The sequence below is a fragment of the Carcharhinus amblyrhynchos genome, chromosome 3 (genome assembly GCF_965287045.1).
Source record: "Carcharhinus amblyrhynchos chromosome 3, sCarAmb.v2.hapA, whole genome shotgun sequence".
Classification (NCBI taxonomy): domain Eukaryota; kingdom Metazoa; phylum Chordata; class Chondrichthyes; order Carcharhiniformes; family Carcharhinidae; genus Carcharhinus; species Carcharhinus amblyrhynchos.
Genome location: NC_137326.1, coordinates 75,813,672 through 75,830,987, shown reverse-complemented (window position 1 = coordinate 75,830,987; position 17,316 = coordinate 75,813,672). Strand labels below are relative to the sequence as shown.

The following is a 17,316-nucleotide window of genomic DNA, read 5'->3' as shown; positions in this document are numbered from 1 at the left end:
AGACAGAAGACATGATTCATAAAAGTTAGAAGGGAAGGGATAGCCAGAGTAATTTTGTGAAAATGAAGAATGTGTTAGCAACAACAATGCTCAAGCTAGTAGGAAAAAACCTAAGATGTTGCATTCTATCCATTTTCCTGTATGTCTTAAAAATCTGGACAATAAATAAAAGGATCTGTGGAACAAAACAGAGACCTATTTCACTTGAACGGTTACAATGGCTCAGACTTGAATGGAATAAATAATGATACTGGCAAAGTTATGACATTAAGTTCTCTAACTAGTTCTATTTTACAAGGATATGAATAGCATACTGATAACTGGTGAACAGATGAATGACATCACGCAGGACCAATTAGAAACAAAACTTTCAGACCGATTTTCCAGTTCAATTGTGCCCATGATTTTGAAGTACCCCACAGAAACTGAATTCTCCCAATTCAATTACTGTTTTATTTTTCAAAACTACAGAACAACTGGCCTCATTCACTCAACTCCCTGTCGAAACATGATCGAAGGTTTGTGTGTCAAGTTGTCTGGACAATGCCCACAAAGCTGAATCTTGCAGTTTCCCTAGCCTTTCCCATCAATTTTCTTCCTTTAACCCCTTAGAAAAACAACTGGCTTCTTTCACCCAGGGCCTTCTGTATTTAATTCAACCAGGAGACTAAAGGAATACTGGTTCCCTAAACAATAATGACAAAACCCTATATCTGTTCACTCTGAAGCAATGATCAGACACTCAGGGAAAAAGATGTAATTTCTGATCTGTGACCTGAACTCCAGCTATAACAGCAAATAAGAAAAGTATGCCTTTCTCATACCCCTCAATATACGAAAGTCTGTGAGGAACATGGATTGGTTACTTTCTGCATGTTCAACTGCATGAGTGGTCCAGGTTCATGTCACCTCTCATGGGCAAAGTCCCTATGTATCATAATACCCTTCTTGATTGTTTCAAGATCCCCAAACATGGTTGGTAAGAATCACACAGATGCATCTTCGCATTGCATCAAGCCTTTCAGCCCCATCAACCACAGTGGTAAATTTCAAAAATTCCTGAATGATGTCCATTCTGTTAGTGTCTTGATAATCATAAACATTAGTACAAATTCAAGCTCAATCCAGTCCTTTGATCTTCGCTCTACATATTACAGGTTTTTTGAGATGTGGATGGTGAGGTGTTGAGAGATGAATACATAGCTCGAAGACTAGTGTGGGATAAGTGGGTTTTGGTTCATGGGACACTAGTATCAGTATTGGGGAAAGTGGGGGCTGTACCATTGGGATGCCCTACACCTGAACTGTGCTGGGACCAATGTTCCTGCAAAGCGCATAAATAGGGAAGTAGAGAGGGATTTAAACTAGAGGGGTGGTTCTGGAGAGGGAATATGAGGACTTACAAAGCAACAGGATCAGGCAGAATTACAAGGCAATTATTCAGGTAATGATATACAGAGTATGACAGGAAGAGACAAGGTGTACAAACAAAAACAGCAGAAAATACAGTCAAAAAGTGAAAAAAAAGGTGAAAAGGCAAAATTAGTGGTTTATTTAAATACACAGTATTCGGCACAAAATAAGTGAATTAATAGCACAAATTGAGGTTAATAGGTATGATCTTGCAGTCATTATAGAGACGTGGTTACAAGGAGATAAAAACTAAAACTAAATATTCATGGGTATGTGATTTTTTGTAAAGGTAGGCAGGAAAGCTTTGTTAGTACAAGATGAATATGTACAAGAGCAAGAAATGACCTGGAATTGGAGAATGTAGAATCCATATGGGTGGATGTAAGAAATAACAAGAGGAAGACGCAGATTGGAGTGGTCTATAGGCCCCCTAACAGCAGCTATACTGCTGGACAGAGAATAAATCAGGAGATAACATAAAAAAGTACTTTAAAATCATGGGTGACTTTAACCTTCACAGATTAGGAAAAAAAAATCAGATCTTTTTCATGGCTATCTCTGCTAGAGTGTATTTGGGACAGCTTCCTAAACAATAATGTTGTGGACTCCAACTTTGTAGCTTTCCCAGATGTTACAGGATACAATCCCTACCAGATATTGAATGACAAAAGCAACAAGGCTGTTGAACAATACAGACTGTACAAGTTATTCAAATGCATTCTCCAGTTTTTAGTCATACAGTACATATTATCCAATCCATACCAGTAAGGAAATTGGAGATGAGAAGAGAGCCCACAGAATGCCAGATGATGCTGCTGATAGTGTTGGGAAGGATCAGACATTCCATCCACAAGTCTTTGGGCAGGTGATTTGCTATGTCAGCTCCAAGCATAATAAGGGGATGAGGAGCAGCAGCAAGTCCCATGTCAAATATCATTCTGCGTGCAGTTATCAAAGGGACATGAGACCCTGTAGAAGGAGAGAGGAGAATCAAACCTGTTATGTAGTTAATTTTATTCACAAAACATATAATTAGTCAATTAGGTTAGCATAGAGAAACTCCTCACAGAATACAACTTTATTGATAAATAGGAAATGCTTAGGGAATAGGCCCATTTAGGATTAGCCTGATTGTGAAATATAATCAGCAATCCTTCACCAACACTGAACAAAACTCCTGGAACTCCCTCCCTAACAGAACTGTGGGTGCACTTACATCACATGGACTGCAGTGGTTGAAAGAGGCAGCTCACCTTCTCATGGGTAATTAGGGATTGGCAACAAATGCCCCACAGAAGTTTCAAGGATTTACATGTGACAAAACCTTTTCAATTACGAGAGAAATATTTGAGAAATGTAGTAGTAGCTCCCTTGAAGTTTGTGCTCCATTAAAGCCCAGATGCCTGTGCTACTGGTTATAGCTATTTAATGCCATCCTGACCTTCACAAAGCAAAGGATTGATGTGGAGTAGCACATGGAACAGAAGAGTCCATGCAACATCCTGGATGTTCAAAGGAGATGTATATCATCTGGCTCCACTACAGTCCATTATCTAACATTGCTTTCTGAATTCTGGTTGTGCAGACAAGTTTCTATGAACTTAGCAGTGATCTCATTTATTCTTTTTCAGACTATAGCTTGGAATTTCTACAGCCTTCTTTTCATCTTCCACTGTAAATGTGGCAGAATGGCAACATTTTGAACAGTGTTGGGAGTTGCGTGAGTGAGGAAGTAAGGCAAAGAGGAGGAGGTGCTCCTTTGGTGTTTCTAACTTTTACACCCTTAGGAATTGGTTCTTACTCTACAACAGGAGAAGAAGCCAACTAATTGATGGGTATTTGGTGAGTGGTTTAAGGTCTATTCTATGCCTGATGTTCAAAATGGTATACAAACTGGTTGTAAGGTTAACAAGCTAGAATAATTAATTGAATAAAATAAATAGTTAATTAAAACACATTAAGGATGGCAGGGAAGGTGACTTGTCATGGCTGTAGCATACAGGAGCTTCCGGATGGCAGTGTGATCCTGGGCAAATATGTCTGCAGTAAGTGTTCATGGCTCAAGGAATTTCGGCTCAGAACTAGTGAGCTAGGGACCAAGCTACAAACACTGCAATATATCAGGAAGAGGAAAAGTTACCTGGACAGTTTGAACCAGGTAACAGTCACACCTTCCAGAACAGGGTCTTCTGATTTAGTCAGTGATCAGAGACAGTAGGGTGTGATTGAGTGCGAGACAGGAGGGTGTGATTGAGTGCGAGACAGGCAAGGGGACCCAGAGGGCGGGAGAGTAGGAGCCTCATACTTTGTAACTGTCCAACAGATTTGAGGCCTTTTCATCTTGTTTGGATGAGTGGGAGCTGCAGTGCAGATTAGGTGACTGACCATGGCACAATGCTATAGGAAGCCATTCATATGCGGTGAACCAAAAAGGAATATAGTGGGAGTAGGAGATAGTCTAGTGAAGAGGATTGACAGTGGTCTTTGTAGTAAAGAACTAGAGTCTAGAAGGCTGTCTTGCCTCCTGGTGCCAGGGTTTGGCTTCCGGTTCATGCAGAGCTGGCACCACTACTGAGGAAAGTGGAGGCTGTACTATTGGGATGGTCTACACTTGAATTGCGTTGGGACCAGTGTTCTAGCAAGTTACAAAACTAGGGAAGTAGAGACGGTTTTAAACTAAATAGAGGGGGTAAGGGATCAAATCTGGGAAGACGTGGAAAATTAAAGAGTAGAGACAAGGTAAGAAAGATACCAATATGGGAAATGATAAACAGACCATGACAAGAAGAAGTTAAAAAGTACAAATCTAAGAGTAAATCAGTGTATATGGCTAGAGGTTACAAAAATGCACGTAGTATTCTAAACAAAAACAGATAAACTGCTAGTGCAACGAAATGAATATGATCTGATAGCCATTACTGAATATGGGTGCAGGTGACATAAATTGGAGCTGAATATTGAGAAGCATGAGATTTAGGAAGGAGGAAGTTAGGAAAAGATGTAGGGATGGCTCTGTTAATTAATGTTAATATTAGCACAGTAAAGAGGGATAAACCAAGTTCAGAGAATCAGGATGCAGAAGTGGATTGGATAGGTATGAGAAACAATAAAGGCAAGGATTTACTTGAGAGACGCCTAACCGTATCAACATGGTAGGACAGAGTATAAAGGACGAAATAATAGGACTATGTCACAAAAACGATAATAATCATGGGGAATTACAACCTACATAGATTAGAAAAATCAGATAGGCAAAGGTAGTCTAGATGAGGAGTTCATAGAATATTTTAAGGTTAATTTCTTAAAACAGTATGTTTTGGAGCCAACCAGACAGTAGGCTATACTGTACTTGATACTGTACAATGTGATAGGATTAAAGACCACACTCAAGGAACTTCCAGGTAGCACTGATCATAATATGATTGAATTTTACATTCAGTTTGAGGGAAAGTCTAAGATTAGTACTGTGAGCTTAAATAAGAGCAATTTTGAGGGCACAAAAGCAGAGCTAGCAAAAGTGATCTGGAAAATTAGGTTAAGTGTTTGGGTGCAGCACAGTGGATAGTACTGCTGCCTTAGTGCCAGGGACACAGGTTCAATTCCAGCGTTGGGTGACAGTGTGGAATTCTCCCCATGCCTGCAGGGGTTTCCTCTGGGTGCTCGGGTTTCCTTCCACAATCCAAAGACGTGCAGGTTAGGTTGATTGGCCATGCTAAAATTGCATCTTAGTGCCCGAAGATGTGTAAGTTAAGAGGGGATTAGCAGGGTAAATATGTAGGGAATTGGATCTGGATGGGATGCTCTGTCAAAGAGTCAAATGGGCCCAATAGTCAGTTTCTGCCCTGTAAGGTTTAAAAACAAAGAACAAAACAGCCCAGGAAACAGGCCCTTTGGCCCAACGAGCCCGCGCCGCCATTTTAACATTATGAGTCCCCCCTCCGCCCATGACCCTTATCTATGCTTATGGCATTCCACGTTGAGGGAAAACTGATTTAGGGACAATTTATTACACCAATCAGCCTAATAGCACACCTTTGGGGCGTGGGAGGAAACCAGAGCACCCGGAGAAAACCCACACAAGCACGGGGAGAATGCGCAAACTCCCACAGACACTGGCCCAAATCCATGTGTCTGCACAGCAAACAGTGATAGTCACTGAGCTGTCGTGTTGCCCAGCATCTGGTCCAGTTTAAGCGTACACTAACAAGTACTAGGCTATTCTCGAAACAACCAAGAGCAGCCCTCGTACAACCCATCACGTGTATGCCCCTTGTTGGACAACAAGGCGGACCGAAGCACCTGTGAATTAAAAGAGAAAAGCATTAGTATCATTCCACATCCTTATACATTACCAGGGATGTCCCAAGGCTACTGAACCTTATTTAAAACAATCTCCAACCCACTCATGTGCCTGTCTAAGTAACTCTTGAACAACTGCAGCATGCCTGCCTCCACCACCTTGCTTGGCAAAGCATTCCATACCCCCACTACCCTCTGTGTGAAAAACCTCCCTCTAACATGTGTTATACCTCGCTCCCCTCACCCCAAGCCCGTGGCCCCTCATAATGTGCGTTTCTAACATAGGAAAAAGCTTACCACTGTTTACTCTATCTATACCCCTCATAATCTTATACACCTCTATTCGATATCCCCTCAATTGCCTTCTTTCAATGGAAAACAGCCCTAATTTTCTCAATCTTTTATCATAACCCAGTCCTTCCATACAAGGCAACATCCTGGTAAACCTCCTCTGTACTCTCTCCAAGGTCTCCACGTCTTTCCGGTACTAAGGTGACCAGAACTGGACGCAGTACTCAAAATGCGGCCTAACCAACTGCAACATTAGACTCCAGCTATTGTACTCTATACCCCTTCCTATAAAAGGCTAACATACCATAAGCTTTCTTCACAACCTTCTCCACTTGTACTGCCACCTTCAAAGACTTGTGCACTTGCACCCCCAGGTCCCACTGCATTTCTATACTCTCTATAGGTCTACCCTTTATCATATAACTCCCCCCTACATTATTTTGGCCAAAATGCATCACCTCACATTTATCAGGGTTAAACTCCATTTGCCATGTATCTGCCCAATATACCAGCCTATCTATATCCCGTTGTACTGCCAGACACTGCTCCTCCCTGCCTGCCAATCCAGCCATCTATGATAGGTCAATAGAATTGCAGTGGTAGACATTTAAAAGGGATATTTCAGGATACACATTCCAATGAGAAATAATAAAAATTCAAAGGGAAAAATTTGTGGTTTACTAAGAAGAAAGTATCAAACTTCAAGAAAAAAATTGGGCAAAGACAGGTAACAGGTCACAATAATGATAAGAGTAAGGTACCTAGAAATATAGATAGATAGTAAGATTTTCAATAGATATTTGAAAAAGAGCTGACAAACTGAGCATTGATCCTATATAAAGTGATCTGAGGAATTAATATTAAAGGTAAATGGCAGATTAATTGAATGGGTATTTTGCATTAGTCTTCATAATAGAGGATATAAGTAACACCCCAGAAATAGCTGCAAATCAGGAATACAAGGGTGGGAGGAATTCAAGAAAATTACAATCAGGAAATGGTACTGAGCAAATTGTTGAAGTTATGAGCTGATAAGTCTCTAGGTCCTGATGGATGTTACCCTAGGAGTCTTAAAAGTGGCTAGTGAGATAGTCGATGCATTGATTTTAATTTTCCAAAGATCCTTAGAATGAGGGAAGACTCTATTAGATTGGAAAATTGTGAACATAGCTGCTTTATTCAAAGAGATAGGGACAGAATTTGAAAAACAGTGTGCTGTAGATAAAGAGGAACCTATGATGTACTGTATTTAGATTTAGATAGGCATTTAATAAGTGTCTCAAAGATTATCGAGAAAATAGAAGCTTATGTTATGGGGTGACATATTGGCATGGAGAGAGGATTGGCTGGTTAGCAGGAAGGGGGGCATACGTGGGTAATTTATTAGTTGGCAAGATGTAACAAGGGTGTGCCAGATAGATCAATGATGTGGCCTCAGCTTTTTACAACTTATATAAATGATTTGGATGATGGATCTGAAAGTATGGTTGTTAAATTTGCTATGACACAAAGATGGGTAGAAAAGAAGATGTGAAGAGGGCACAAAGAGGCGACAAAGATATATAGATAGGCTGAATGAGCAACGATCTGACAAATTGAGCATTATGTGTGAAAATGCAGGAAGGAAAAAAAGCATGTTTCCTAAATGGGAAGAGATTGTAGAGCTCAGAGGGAGCTGGGTGTCCTATTGCATGAATCACAAAAGGTTACTCTGCAGGTACAGCAAGTAATTAGAAAAGCTAATAGAATGTTATCATTTTGAGAGGAATTGAATACAATGGTAGAGGTTATGCTTCAGTTATACAGGGCATTGGTGAGAGCATATCTGGAGTAGTGTGTACAGTATTGGTAACCTTTTGTGATTCATGCAATAGGGCCGAGTTCCTTCTGAGCTCTGCAATCTCTCCCCGTTTAGGAAACACGCTTTTTTTCTTCCTGCATTTTCACACAATGCTCAATTTGCTAAATCGTTGCTCATTCAGCCTATCTATATACCTTTGTTGCCTCTTTATGCCCTCTTCAACCATACTGTCAGATCCATCATCCAGAAGTGGTCCAGAAAAGGTTTCCTACGCTAATACCTAGAATGGGCACGTTGTCTTATGAGGAAAGGTTGGACAGGGTAGGTTTCTGTCCTCTGGAATTTACTAGAATAAGAGGTGACTTGATCAAAACGTAAAAGATCGAGGAGTCTTGACAGAATGGATGTTTTAAACCCAATTTCCTCTGGTGGGAGAATCTAGGACTAGGGACCACTGTTTAGAAATGAGGGGTCACCCATTTAAGGCAGAGATATGGAGAATGCTTTCTCCAGGACGGTCATGAGTCTTTGGAACTGTCTTCCTCAAAAGGCAGCAGCAGGAATATTTTAAGGCAAAGCTAGATAGATTCTTGATAACCAAAAGGAGTAAATGGTTATATGGGGAGGGGGAAGGGTTGGTGAAAAATATGGAGTTGAAATGATCTTATTGAAAGATGGAGCAGGTTTGTGGGGCCAAGTGGCCCACTCCTACTCCTAATTTGTGTGTTCATTCACAAACTTACAGCTCTCTTTAAAAGGAATTGATGCTAGATTAATTGTTAATTTTAAAACTGAGATTAATAGATTTTTGTAGATCAAAGATAGTTAGGGATTTCAGGCCAAGGTGAATATGTGGCATTAGGGTGCAGATCAGCTAAGATCTCAATAAAATGGCAGAACTGGTTTATTCCTTCCCTATAAATACTTAAAGGGAACAAAATTACATGCATGTGAGGAAAGAGCAGCAGAATGGGATTAACTGGACAGCTCTATCAAAGCTCTGATACAGGGTTGAATGGCTTCTATTTTTTGATGCATCTACTCTTAGCAAACGAATCAGTTCTACAATCTCCCTGTCCCCGCCATAAATTCTGAGCATTGGAGAATGCATATAAACATCGCATTATCTGCAAACACTCAAGGGACCAGAAAACACCAAGTTGATACTAACATCACTGGCCACACACTTGCTTGGACTATCAGTGTATACATTAATTGGCAGTTGTTGAATAAATGAAGAGGATTCCACATCAGTGTGCTATTCCAAACTATTCCAGGAATAGCTAAGACTGAAAACTGCACCTTTTGACAGCCTTCCATCACCCTTAAGTTAGTGTTCAAACTCGCCATGTATCCACACAGTTCTAAGAAGCAGGCTGCAGCACAAAACGGTGGTGAGTAAAGTTGTCGTGATCACAAGCACTGCATCCTTCTTCTGGCCGACAGGAATCTGTAGTGTTAGGGTTTCTACAACCTGCAAAGAGGAGGAAAATCATGAGTTACAGCAACTGAAACAGGAAAAGATTCTGTGGCTTCGTAACTTGCAAATAGAAAGCAGTCACATTACACTGTACATCCATACTGAAATTCACTATTGTGGGAGTGGTTTTAAGAATAATGCAACATTTACTTCTAGTTCAACTGCAAATTATATGAAAAGCTGTTAACTGTGCAAATATAAATCCCCAGATTAGACAGTGCTGCTTGATAAGAACAGAGAATGCCTAATCAGAGAGAGAACTCAGCAAGTTGAGAATGGTGAGCTTCTGTTTTTGTGGAAGTTGAACTTTTCAACTCTGGGATAACAGAAATATATCCAAAGGCATGTTACATTAGCATCACAAAGCATGGTAAAAGTGTTCCAATGTACTTCCAAATTACCCTCTACTTCCCTGACCTACATAACGCCCTTTATCCAATTCAATTATGAACATATAGAACCTTTAGCATAATAAAACACCCCAAGGTGCTTTACAGGAGCATTATAAATTCACAGCCACAGAAGGCAAAAATAGGGCAGATGGTTAAAGTGGTGGGTTTTAAAGTAGCATCTGAAACAAAGTGAAATAGAGCATTGGAGAGATTCATGCAGAAAATCGAGCTTTAGGCATCAAAGGCACAGCCATCAGTGGTGAGATGATTAAAAAAAAGAATGCTCAAGAGATCAGAATGAAATGAACCTCTGATATACCAGAAGATTGAGGACTGCAGGGGATTACAGAGGCAGGGAGAAGTGAGGTCCTGCAGGTATTTGAAAAAGGTAAATTTTAAAATTGAACTAAAAAAAAAGCACTTAATCGGGTATGGGCCTAGCTAGCTAGGCCAGCATTTAGTTCCCATCCTAATTGGGAGGGAGGTGCGTCAGGGGGGTCATGAGGTGTGGCATAGGATTCCTTGCCTTTGACCTACGCTGGTAGTATCGTATTTAAACGTCTAGTCCAGTTCAGTGTCTGTCAATGGTGACTCCCCCAGGATGTTAATAATGGAGGATTCTGGTGATGGTAATACCACTGAATGTCAAGGGATGATGGTTAGATTCTCTTATTGGACTTCCCAGTTGTCAGCCCGAGCCTGTGTATTGTTCAGGACTTGCTGTATTTGTACATGGACTGCTTCGGTATCTGAGGAGTCATGAATAGTGCTGAACATTGTGCAGCAATTACTGCACATTCCCATTCCTCATCTGATAATGGAAGGAAGGTCATTGATGAAGCAGCTGAATACAGCTGGGCCAAGGACACTACATTGAGGAACTCCTGCAGAAATATTCTGGAGCTGAGATGATTGACCTCCGCCACCACAACCAATTTCCTTGTGCCAGTTAATATTCTAACTGCGAGGGTTTTCCCCTTGCTTTCCATTGCCATACTCCATCAAATGTTGCCTTGATGTCTAGGGCCTCACCTCAGGGGTTCAGCTCTTTTGTCCACTATTGAACCAAAGCTGTAATGAGATCAGGAACTGAGTGACTCTGACGGGACCCAAACTGAGCGCTGTGAGCAGGTTAATTACTGAGCAAGTCCTCAGCAATGCTTGATAACGCTGCTGGAGAATCCTTCCATCACTTTCCTGATGATCGAGAATAAACTGATGAGGCAGTAATTAGCCAGGCTGGACTTGTCCTGCTTCTTGTATACGGGACATACTGGAGCAATTTTTCCATATTGCTAGATAAACGCCAGTGTTGTAGTTGTACTGGAGCAGCTTGGCTAGGGGCACAGCAAATTGTGGAGTACAAATCTTCATATTTGGAATATTGTCAGGGCTCAGTCTTTGCAATATTTAGTGTCTTCCACTATTTCTTGATATCACGTGGAGTGAAGCGAATTTGCTGAAGAACACACTCAGGTTTTTGCCCTCTTTGAAGTACTGAAATGGCTTTCATCAAATCACAAGGAACATAGAAATTAGAAGCAGGAGTAGGCCATAAGGCCCTTCTAGCCTGCTTTACTATTCATTTTGATCATGGCTGATCATCGAATTCAATATCCTGATCCCCCCTTTCCACCCCCCATGTTCTTTGATCGCTTTAGCCCCAAGAGCCATATCTACTTTCTTCTTGAAATTACACAACATTTTGGCCTCAATTACATTCTGTGGTAGTGCATTCCACATGTTCACCATTCACTGGGTGAAGAATTTCTCCTCACGTTAGTCCTATAAGGTTTACCCCTTATCTTCAAACTATGACCCAAGTTCTGGAGTCCTCCATCATCTTCTTTCTGAACGTACCCTGTCTAACGCTGTTAGAATTTTATAAGTCTCTATAAGATCCCCTTTCACTATTCTAAACTCCAATGAATATAATCCTAACCAACTTAGTCTCTCTTTATATGCCATCCCAGGAATCAGCCTGGTAAACCTTTGCTGCACTCCCTCTATAGTAACAGCATCCTTCTTCAGCTAAGGACACTAAACTGCACACAATACTTCAAGTGTGACCTCACCAACGCCTGATACAATTGCAGTAAAACAACCCTACCTCTTTATTCAAATCTTGCTATGAAGGCCAACATACCATTTCCCTTCTTTACTGCCTGTTGTACCTGCGCGCTTACTTTCAGTGACTGATGCACACAGACATCAAGGTCTTGCTGAGTATGCACCCCTCTCAACTTACAACCATTCAAGTAATAATCTGTCTTCCTTTTATTGCTACCAAAGTGGATAACCTCACATTTATCCACATTATACTGCATTTGCTATGCATATGCACACACATTCAGCTTGTCCAAATCATGCATCTCTGCATCATCCTCCTAGCTCAGCTTCCCACCCAACTTTGTATCACCTGCAAATTTGAAGATAATAGAGTCAGTTCCTGCTTCCACATCATTAATATACAATGTGAACAGTTGAGGTCCTAGCACAGATCCCTGTGGAACCTCACTAGTTACTGACTGCCAATCAGATAAAAGACCCATTTATTCCAACTCTTTGCTTCCTATCTGCTAACCAGCTTTCTATCCATCTCAAGACATTACCTGCAACCCAACAGGTCAAATATGGGCAAGGAAACCTCCTGTTGATTAACACGCCTCATCCCTTCTCAGCCAAGGAATCAGCTTTGTTGACCACCATTTGGAGAAAGATAGAGGGTAGCAAGGGTACAGAATGCACACTGAGGGACCTCAACATCCATCGCCACCACAGACCAAGTTGGCCAGGTCCTAAAGGACAGAGCTGCTAGACTGAGACTTTAGCAAATGGTGAGGGAACCAACAAGATGAAAATACTTGACATCATCCTCACTAGCCTGCCTGCTGCAGATGCAACTGTCCATGACAGAATTGGCAACAGTGATGACCACCCTCCATCATGTTGTGTTGTACCACCACCACCACACTAAATGGGATAGACTTTGAAGAGATTTAGCAACTCAAGGCTGGGCATCCACGAGGCACAGTAGGCCATTAGCAGCAGCAGAATTATACTCAACTATAGTTTGTTACCTCATGGCCCAACATACCCCCCCCCCCCCCCACTCTTCATTTATCATCAAGCCAATAAACAGTGCAGGAGGACATGCCAGGAGCAATGCTAGGCATACCTAAAAATGAGGTGTTGACCCGGTGAAGATACAACAAAGGACTACTTGTGTGCCAAATAGCATAAATGGCAAGTAATAGACAGGAGCTAAGCAATTCCATAACCAATGGATCAGCAGTATGCTCTGTAGTCCTGCTACATCCTGCTATGTATGTTGGTGGACAATTAATGAACTCACTGGAGAAGGAGATGCCACAAATATCCCCACCATCAATAATTGAGAACCTTTAATGATAAGCACATCAGTGCAAAAGATGTGGCTGAAGCATTCACAACGATCTTCAGCCAAAAATGCCAAGCAGATGATCGATGTCAGCCCCCTCCACAATATGGTTGACTTTTAAATGTCCTTTAAAATGGCTGAGCAAGCCACTCAGTTCAAGGGCAATCAGGGATGGGCAATAAATGCTGGTCCAACTAGCGATGCCCACATCCTATGAATCAACAAATAAACCATCGTCCATCTATGTGCTGTAACCAAAGCTCAGAAGGCTGTCATGCAATCTCAGCCTGTACCATGGAAGTTCAGACTTTTGCCACAATGCAAAAGTGACATAACACTACTGCAATCTGTTCTCCAACAAACCTACTCCCCAAAGAACATTAATGATAAAGCTTCCTGTTGAGGCACCTGCTCTCCTCTGCTAGCAGCTTGTCCTGCTCTAAGGCTTCTGCTCATTATCCCAATCATGCTCAATGCCAGGGAGAAGTGCTAAGAAGCAGCCATCCATGTCAGGAAGGAACTGGTTTGTGCACAAAACTTTCAGTCACCAGAAAAGGACCTCAGCACCAATGGAATTACAGCAACAGCCAGAAGAAATATCCAAGTATTTGATGATGCCTTTACACAACGCTGAGCAGGAGAGGGTGTGATCCAGCTATGCAAGATCAAGAGAGATTGTAGAGGAGAGTGCAGCAGCGATAGCATCAAATCAGCTACTGATGCTATGATCTGCCTGCTCTGCATACATCTGGTGGATGTTAGATGTGGGCATGTCAAACCCTTCACCTGGTATCTGATGCGAGGTGTGCCAGACATGTGTATACATGCCTAGATATCATTTTGGAACCCCATCTCAGTTTACCAGCAAACATTTTTACAACTGTATTAAATAAAGAAGGAAATGCAGAAGGATGGTTTGTTTACAAACTGAAAAAAAGAGTGGTAAGTATGTGAACAGTTTACCAACAAAGGTGATTTCAGGAAACTCCAATTGGTTTCAAGAAGAAATTGGGCAGGTTCTCAAAAAAGAATAGATTGATCAGCTAGACAGATGAAAGTTTTTCTCTAGCCTGAAACCATTAATAGGAGCATTACAACAATATATATATATCAACTAATGCGCTCTATTACTGTTTTTACCAGAGGTCCAATGGAACAAATGGGAATAATTTTGCTCATTTTTACAAAAGGTGCATAGAAAATACAAAGAAAGCACAGTTTCACCCACAGAGAATGTAGTGTTTCTTAAATAAGTTACCAACTTACATTCCGATAGTTAATATTCAGCCAGCTACAGATATTGGGGCTACTTGCTGAGCAGGGAGCCTCAGTCACACCAAGTTTCCAACTTTCCACTAATGAATTATCTAAAAGAGACAAAAGAATAAGAGGAGCAGATTCTCTTCCTAAATTAGGATTAAAAAAACAGAAGTTATTTAACAAAGTAATAATTTGCATAGGCTTTTAGTAATGAGACAGGAGAGGAGGTGAGTTTTCAGGTAAAGATAAAATACTGCAGATGCTAGAAGCTGTAACAAAAACAGAAAATTCTGGAAAATCTCAGCAGGTCTGACATCACCTGTGGTGATGAAACATTGGCTCTGTTCTCTCTCCACAGATATTGTCAGACCTGCTGAGACTTTCCAACATTTTCTGTTTGCATTTTGAGGTGTTGAATGTAAGCATGGATGTCAAAAGGTGACAATTATGCATGACAAACACCAAATAGTTTGAGACATTTTAGATAAGGGAAATGAAATGCATAGCGTACATGAACTTTAAGGAAGGCTTTAATAAGCAAACCAACATGCATGTGAACATAGTAATTAGGAGGAGTACGCCACTCAACCCTTCGAGCCTGCTCCACTATTCAATAAGATCATGGTTGATCAGACTGGAACCTCAACCCAACATTCCTGATAACCCTTCACCCCCTTGTTAATCAAGAATCTACTTAGCTCAGACCTAATGTTCAAAAACTCTGCTTCCATTGCCTTTTGAGGAAGAGAGTTCCAGAGACTTAAGCCCCTCTAATTTCTCCTCATTCTGTCTTAAATGAGCGACCCTTAATTTTATCTAATAATATTTTAAAAAACAAAGTGTCATGAAATGAACAGGGAAAGGGTTGGTTGACAGCTAACTGGATTAAAAAATAGAAGAGAGAAACAAGTGAGAAAGAGTTAATGGCAATTTTACAGGGTTCACTTCAGGGATCATTCCAGTTCACTGTATCAATAATTCAAAAGTAGGTCTAGAGGGAAAGGCGTTGAAAGTTGCAGACGATATCAAAGTAGGATGCATAGCAAGATCTTGAACCAAGCGCACAATGATAAGATGTGTTGCAGCTTGGCTAGAAGACAGGATCAACTGTCAGCAAGTGAGAGCAGATACATGTTGGTTAAAACAATTAAAAGCAATAATTGTACTATGATTGGAAACAGGCTCAGAATGGGCGAGCAGAGATTTGAAGGGTACATGTTCACAGGACATTAAATCATCACCTCAAAGATGCAAATTAAATGCAAGTCTTTCTTTCTACATTGTAGGAAGATATTGAGGCTTTAAGCAGATAACTCATGGATCTACTTGGATGTTGTCTGGTACGAGCAAATACAAATGCAAAGATACACATGAAAAATTGAAAGTTTTTTGTTAGACCAGTGCAGATTATGAGGGGATCCAACTGAAGTGTTTAAAATTATGAAAAAAATTGGACAAGCTAGTTAGAAACAGACCATCATCAGTAGTTGAGGAGGTCTAGATCAAATGGTCATAAATATGTGATTAAATGCCTGAGATTTAGAACTGACAGCAAAAAATAACTTTGCTCTAAATTATGAGGCTTTTCAAATTCACTCACAGTATTAATAGTAGAGGCAGAAATAATTTCAACTTTAATAGGTTAGTGAGGAAATGGCAGAAAAAGAGATATAGAGACAGCAGGTAAATGTGAATTTCCAAACACAGGAGAGTCAACACCAATATGGATGATTGGGTCAAATTGCTGTCTTTTTTGTGTGGTAACTTTATATACGTTACGATGTAACTAATCGCATGAAGAGGAGACCTGGTCAACTACAGACAGACTTGATCCTATAAATATTTTACTGGTAGCTAACAGAAATTCCAAGTACTAATTTCTGCACAAGGGTGACGCTACAATTGGGAACCACAGTTGAGAGGGGCACGCAAGACCAGAGCCTATGATTGCCTATTTTAGTGGATGGATAGATACCAGCTGCACTGTCCACCTTCCTGACCTGTAGAATCAGTCTCACCTTGTTTATCTGCCCAAGGCCAAAACCTTCCATTAGTTTTCAAAACAGCATAATGCATGTTTTTATAATTCCTGCATCAATTTAAGGTGGAGATGGGGCTATTTTGTCTACTTGTTCTGTGTGTTTCGGTAGAAGGCATTGAGAAAATGCAAAATAACCATCTCAGGAGGGAAGTGTCAGCAAAACTTGTGAAGCTGTTTGGCAAGACCACAATTTAAGATCTTTCATTGTCTGATCATTTATTTAGATATGTGAAGTGAAAGTTAATAGGGTTAATCCCTAGCCAAGAAAAATCCAAACATACAAAATTCTACATTTCTTCCTCAACTTTCTTCAGCAGTGTATTTTCCAAAAAAGCTACACTTATGCTTAGTCACTTGGAAAATGCACATCTGCAAACATTGATTCACTAAGAGATACAGAAGTGAAGATTTTAATCAATCACAGAAGAAAGAATTATTACTGAACCTGGTCTTAACCCTCCTAAACCAAATGATCACAATTCCTGTTCATAAATCACAATGGAACCAGAGGACTTAGTCCATTACTAACTCCCAATTTAAAACATGTAGGTAATTAAGTCCACCTATGACATTTTATATAGCACCTTTAACATATTAAAACATCCCATGGGACTTTATGAAACAAAATATGATACCACATTAGGAGATTTAGGTGGCATAGTGGCACAATGGTTAGCACTGCTGCCTTACAGTACCAGGTTCAATTCCAGCCTTGGGTGATTGTGTGAAATTTGCACAGGGTTCCTCATTAACCTATTAAAGGAAGTTAAAATTATTTCTGCCTCTACCATTAATACTGTGAGTGAATTTGAAAAGCCTCACAATGCAGAGTAAAGGAGTAAAGTTATGTATTTATGATCATTTAATCTGGACCTCCTCAGGGCTATGTGGGGGGTGGGGGGGAAGAGGAGGAAAGAGAGAGAGAGAGAGAGAGAGAGA

At 40.6% G+C, this 17,316-nt stretch overlaps 1 protein-coding gene across 5 annotated transcripts in view; it reads right to left on the bottom strand.

Annotated features, from left to right (window-relative positions):
• The window catches only part of pigx (phosphatidylinositol glycan anchor biosynthesis, class X), a 53,054-nt gene that overhangs the window by 17,482 nt on the left and 18,256 nt on the right, over positions 1 to 17,316 (bottom strand). For 3 of the 5 annotated variants that reach the window (XR_013886316.1, XR_013886314.1, XR_013886315.1), the window contains exons 5-7: positions 14,343 to 14,443; positions 9,107 to 9,278; positions 2,176 to 2,382 (exon numbers count right to left, since the gene is read on the bottom strand). Coding sequence is in view for 2 of the 5 variants with exons in the window: in XM_080185338.1 (XP_080041464.1) it covers positions 9,135 to 9,278; positions 14,343 to 14,443 (245 nt within the window). In the remaining 3 variants the exon portion in view is untranslated. Of the gene's footprint in view, positions 1 to 1,965; positions 2,383 to 9,106; positions 9,279 to 14,342; positions 14,444 to 17,316 lie in introns of those variants that run through there. The other 2 variants (XM_080185337.1, XM_080185338.1) reach the window with 2 other exon arrangements.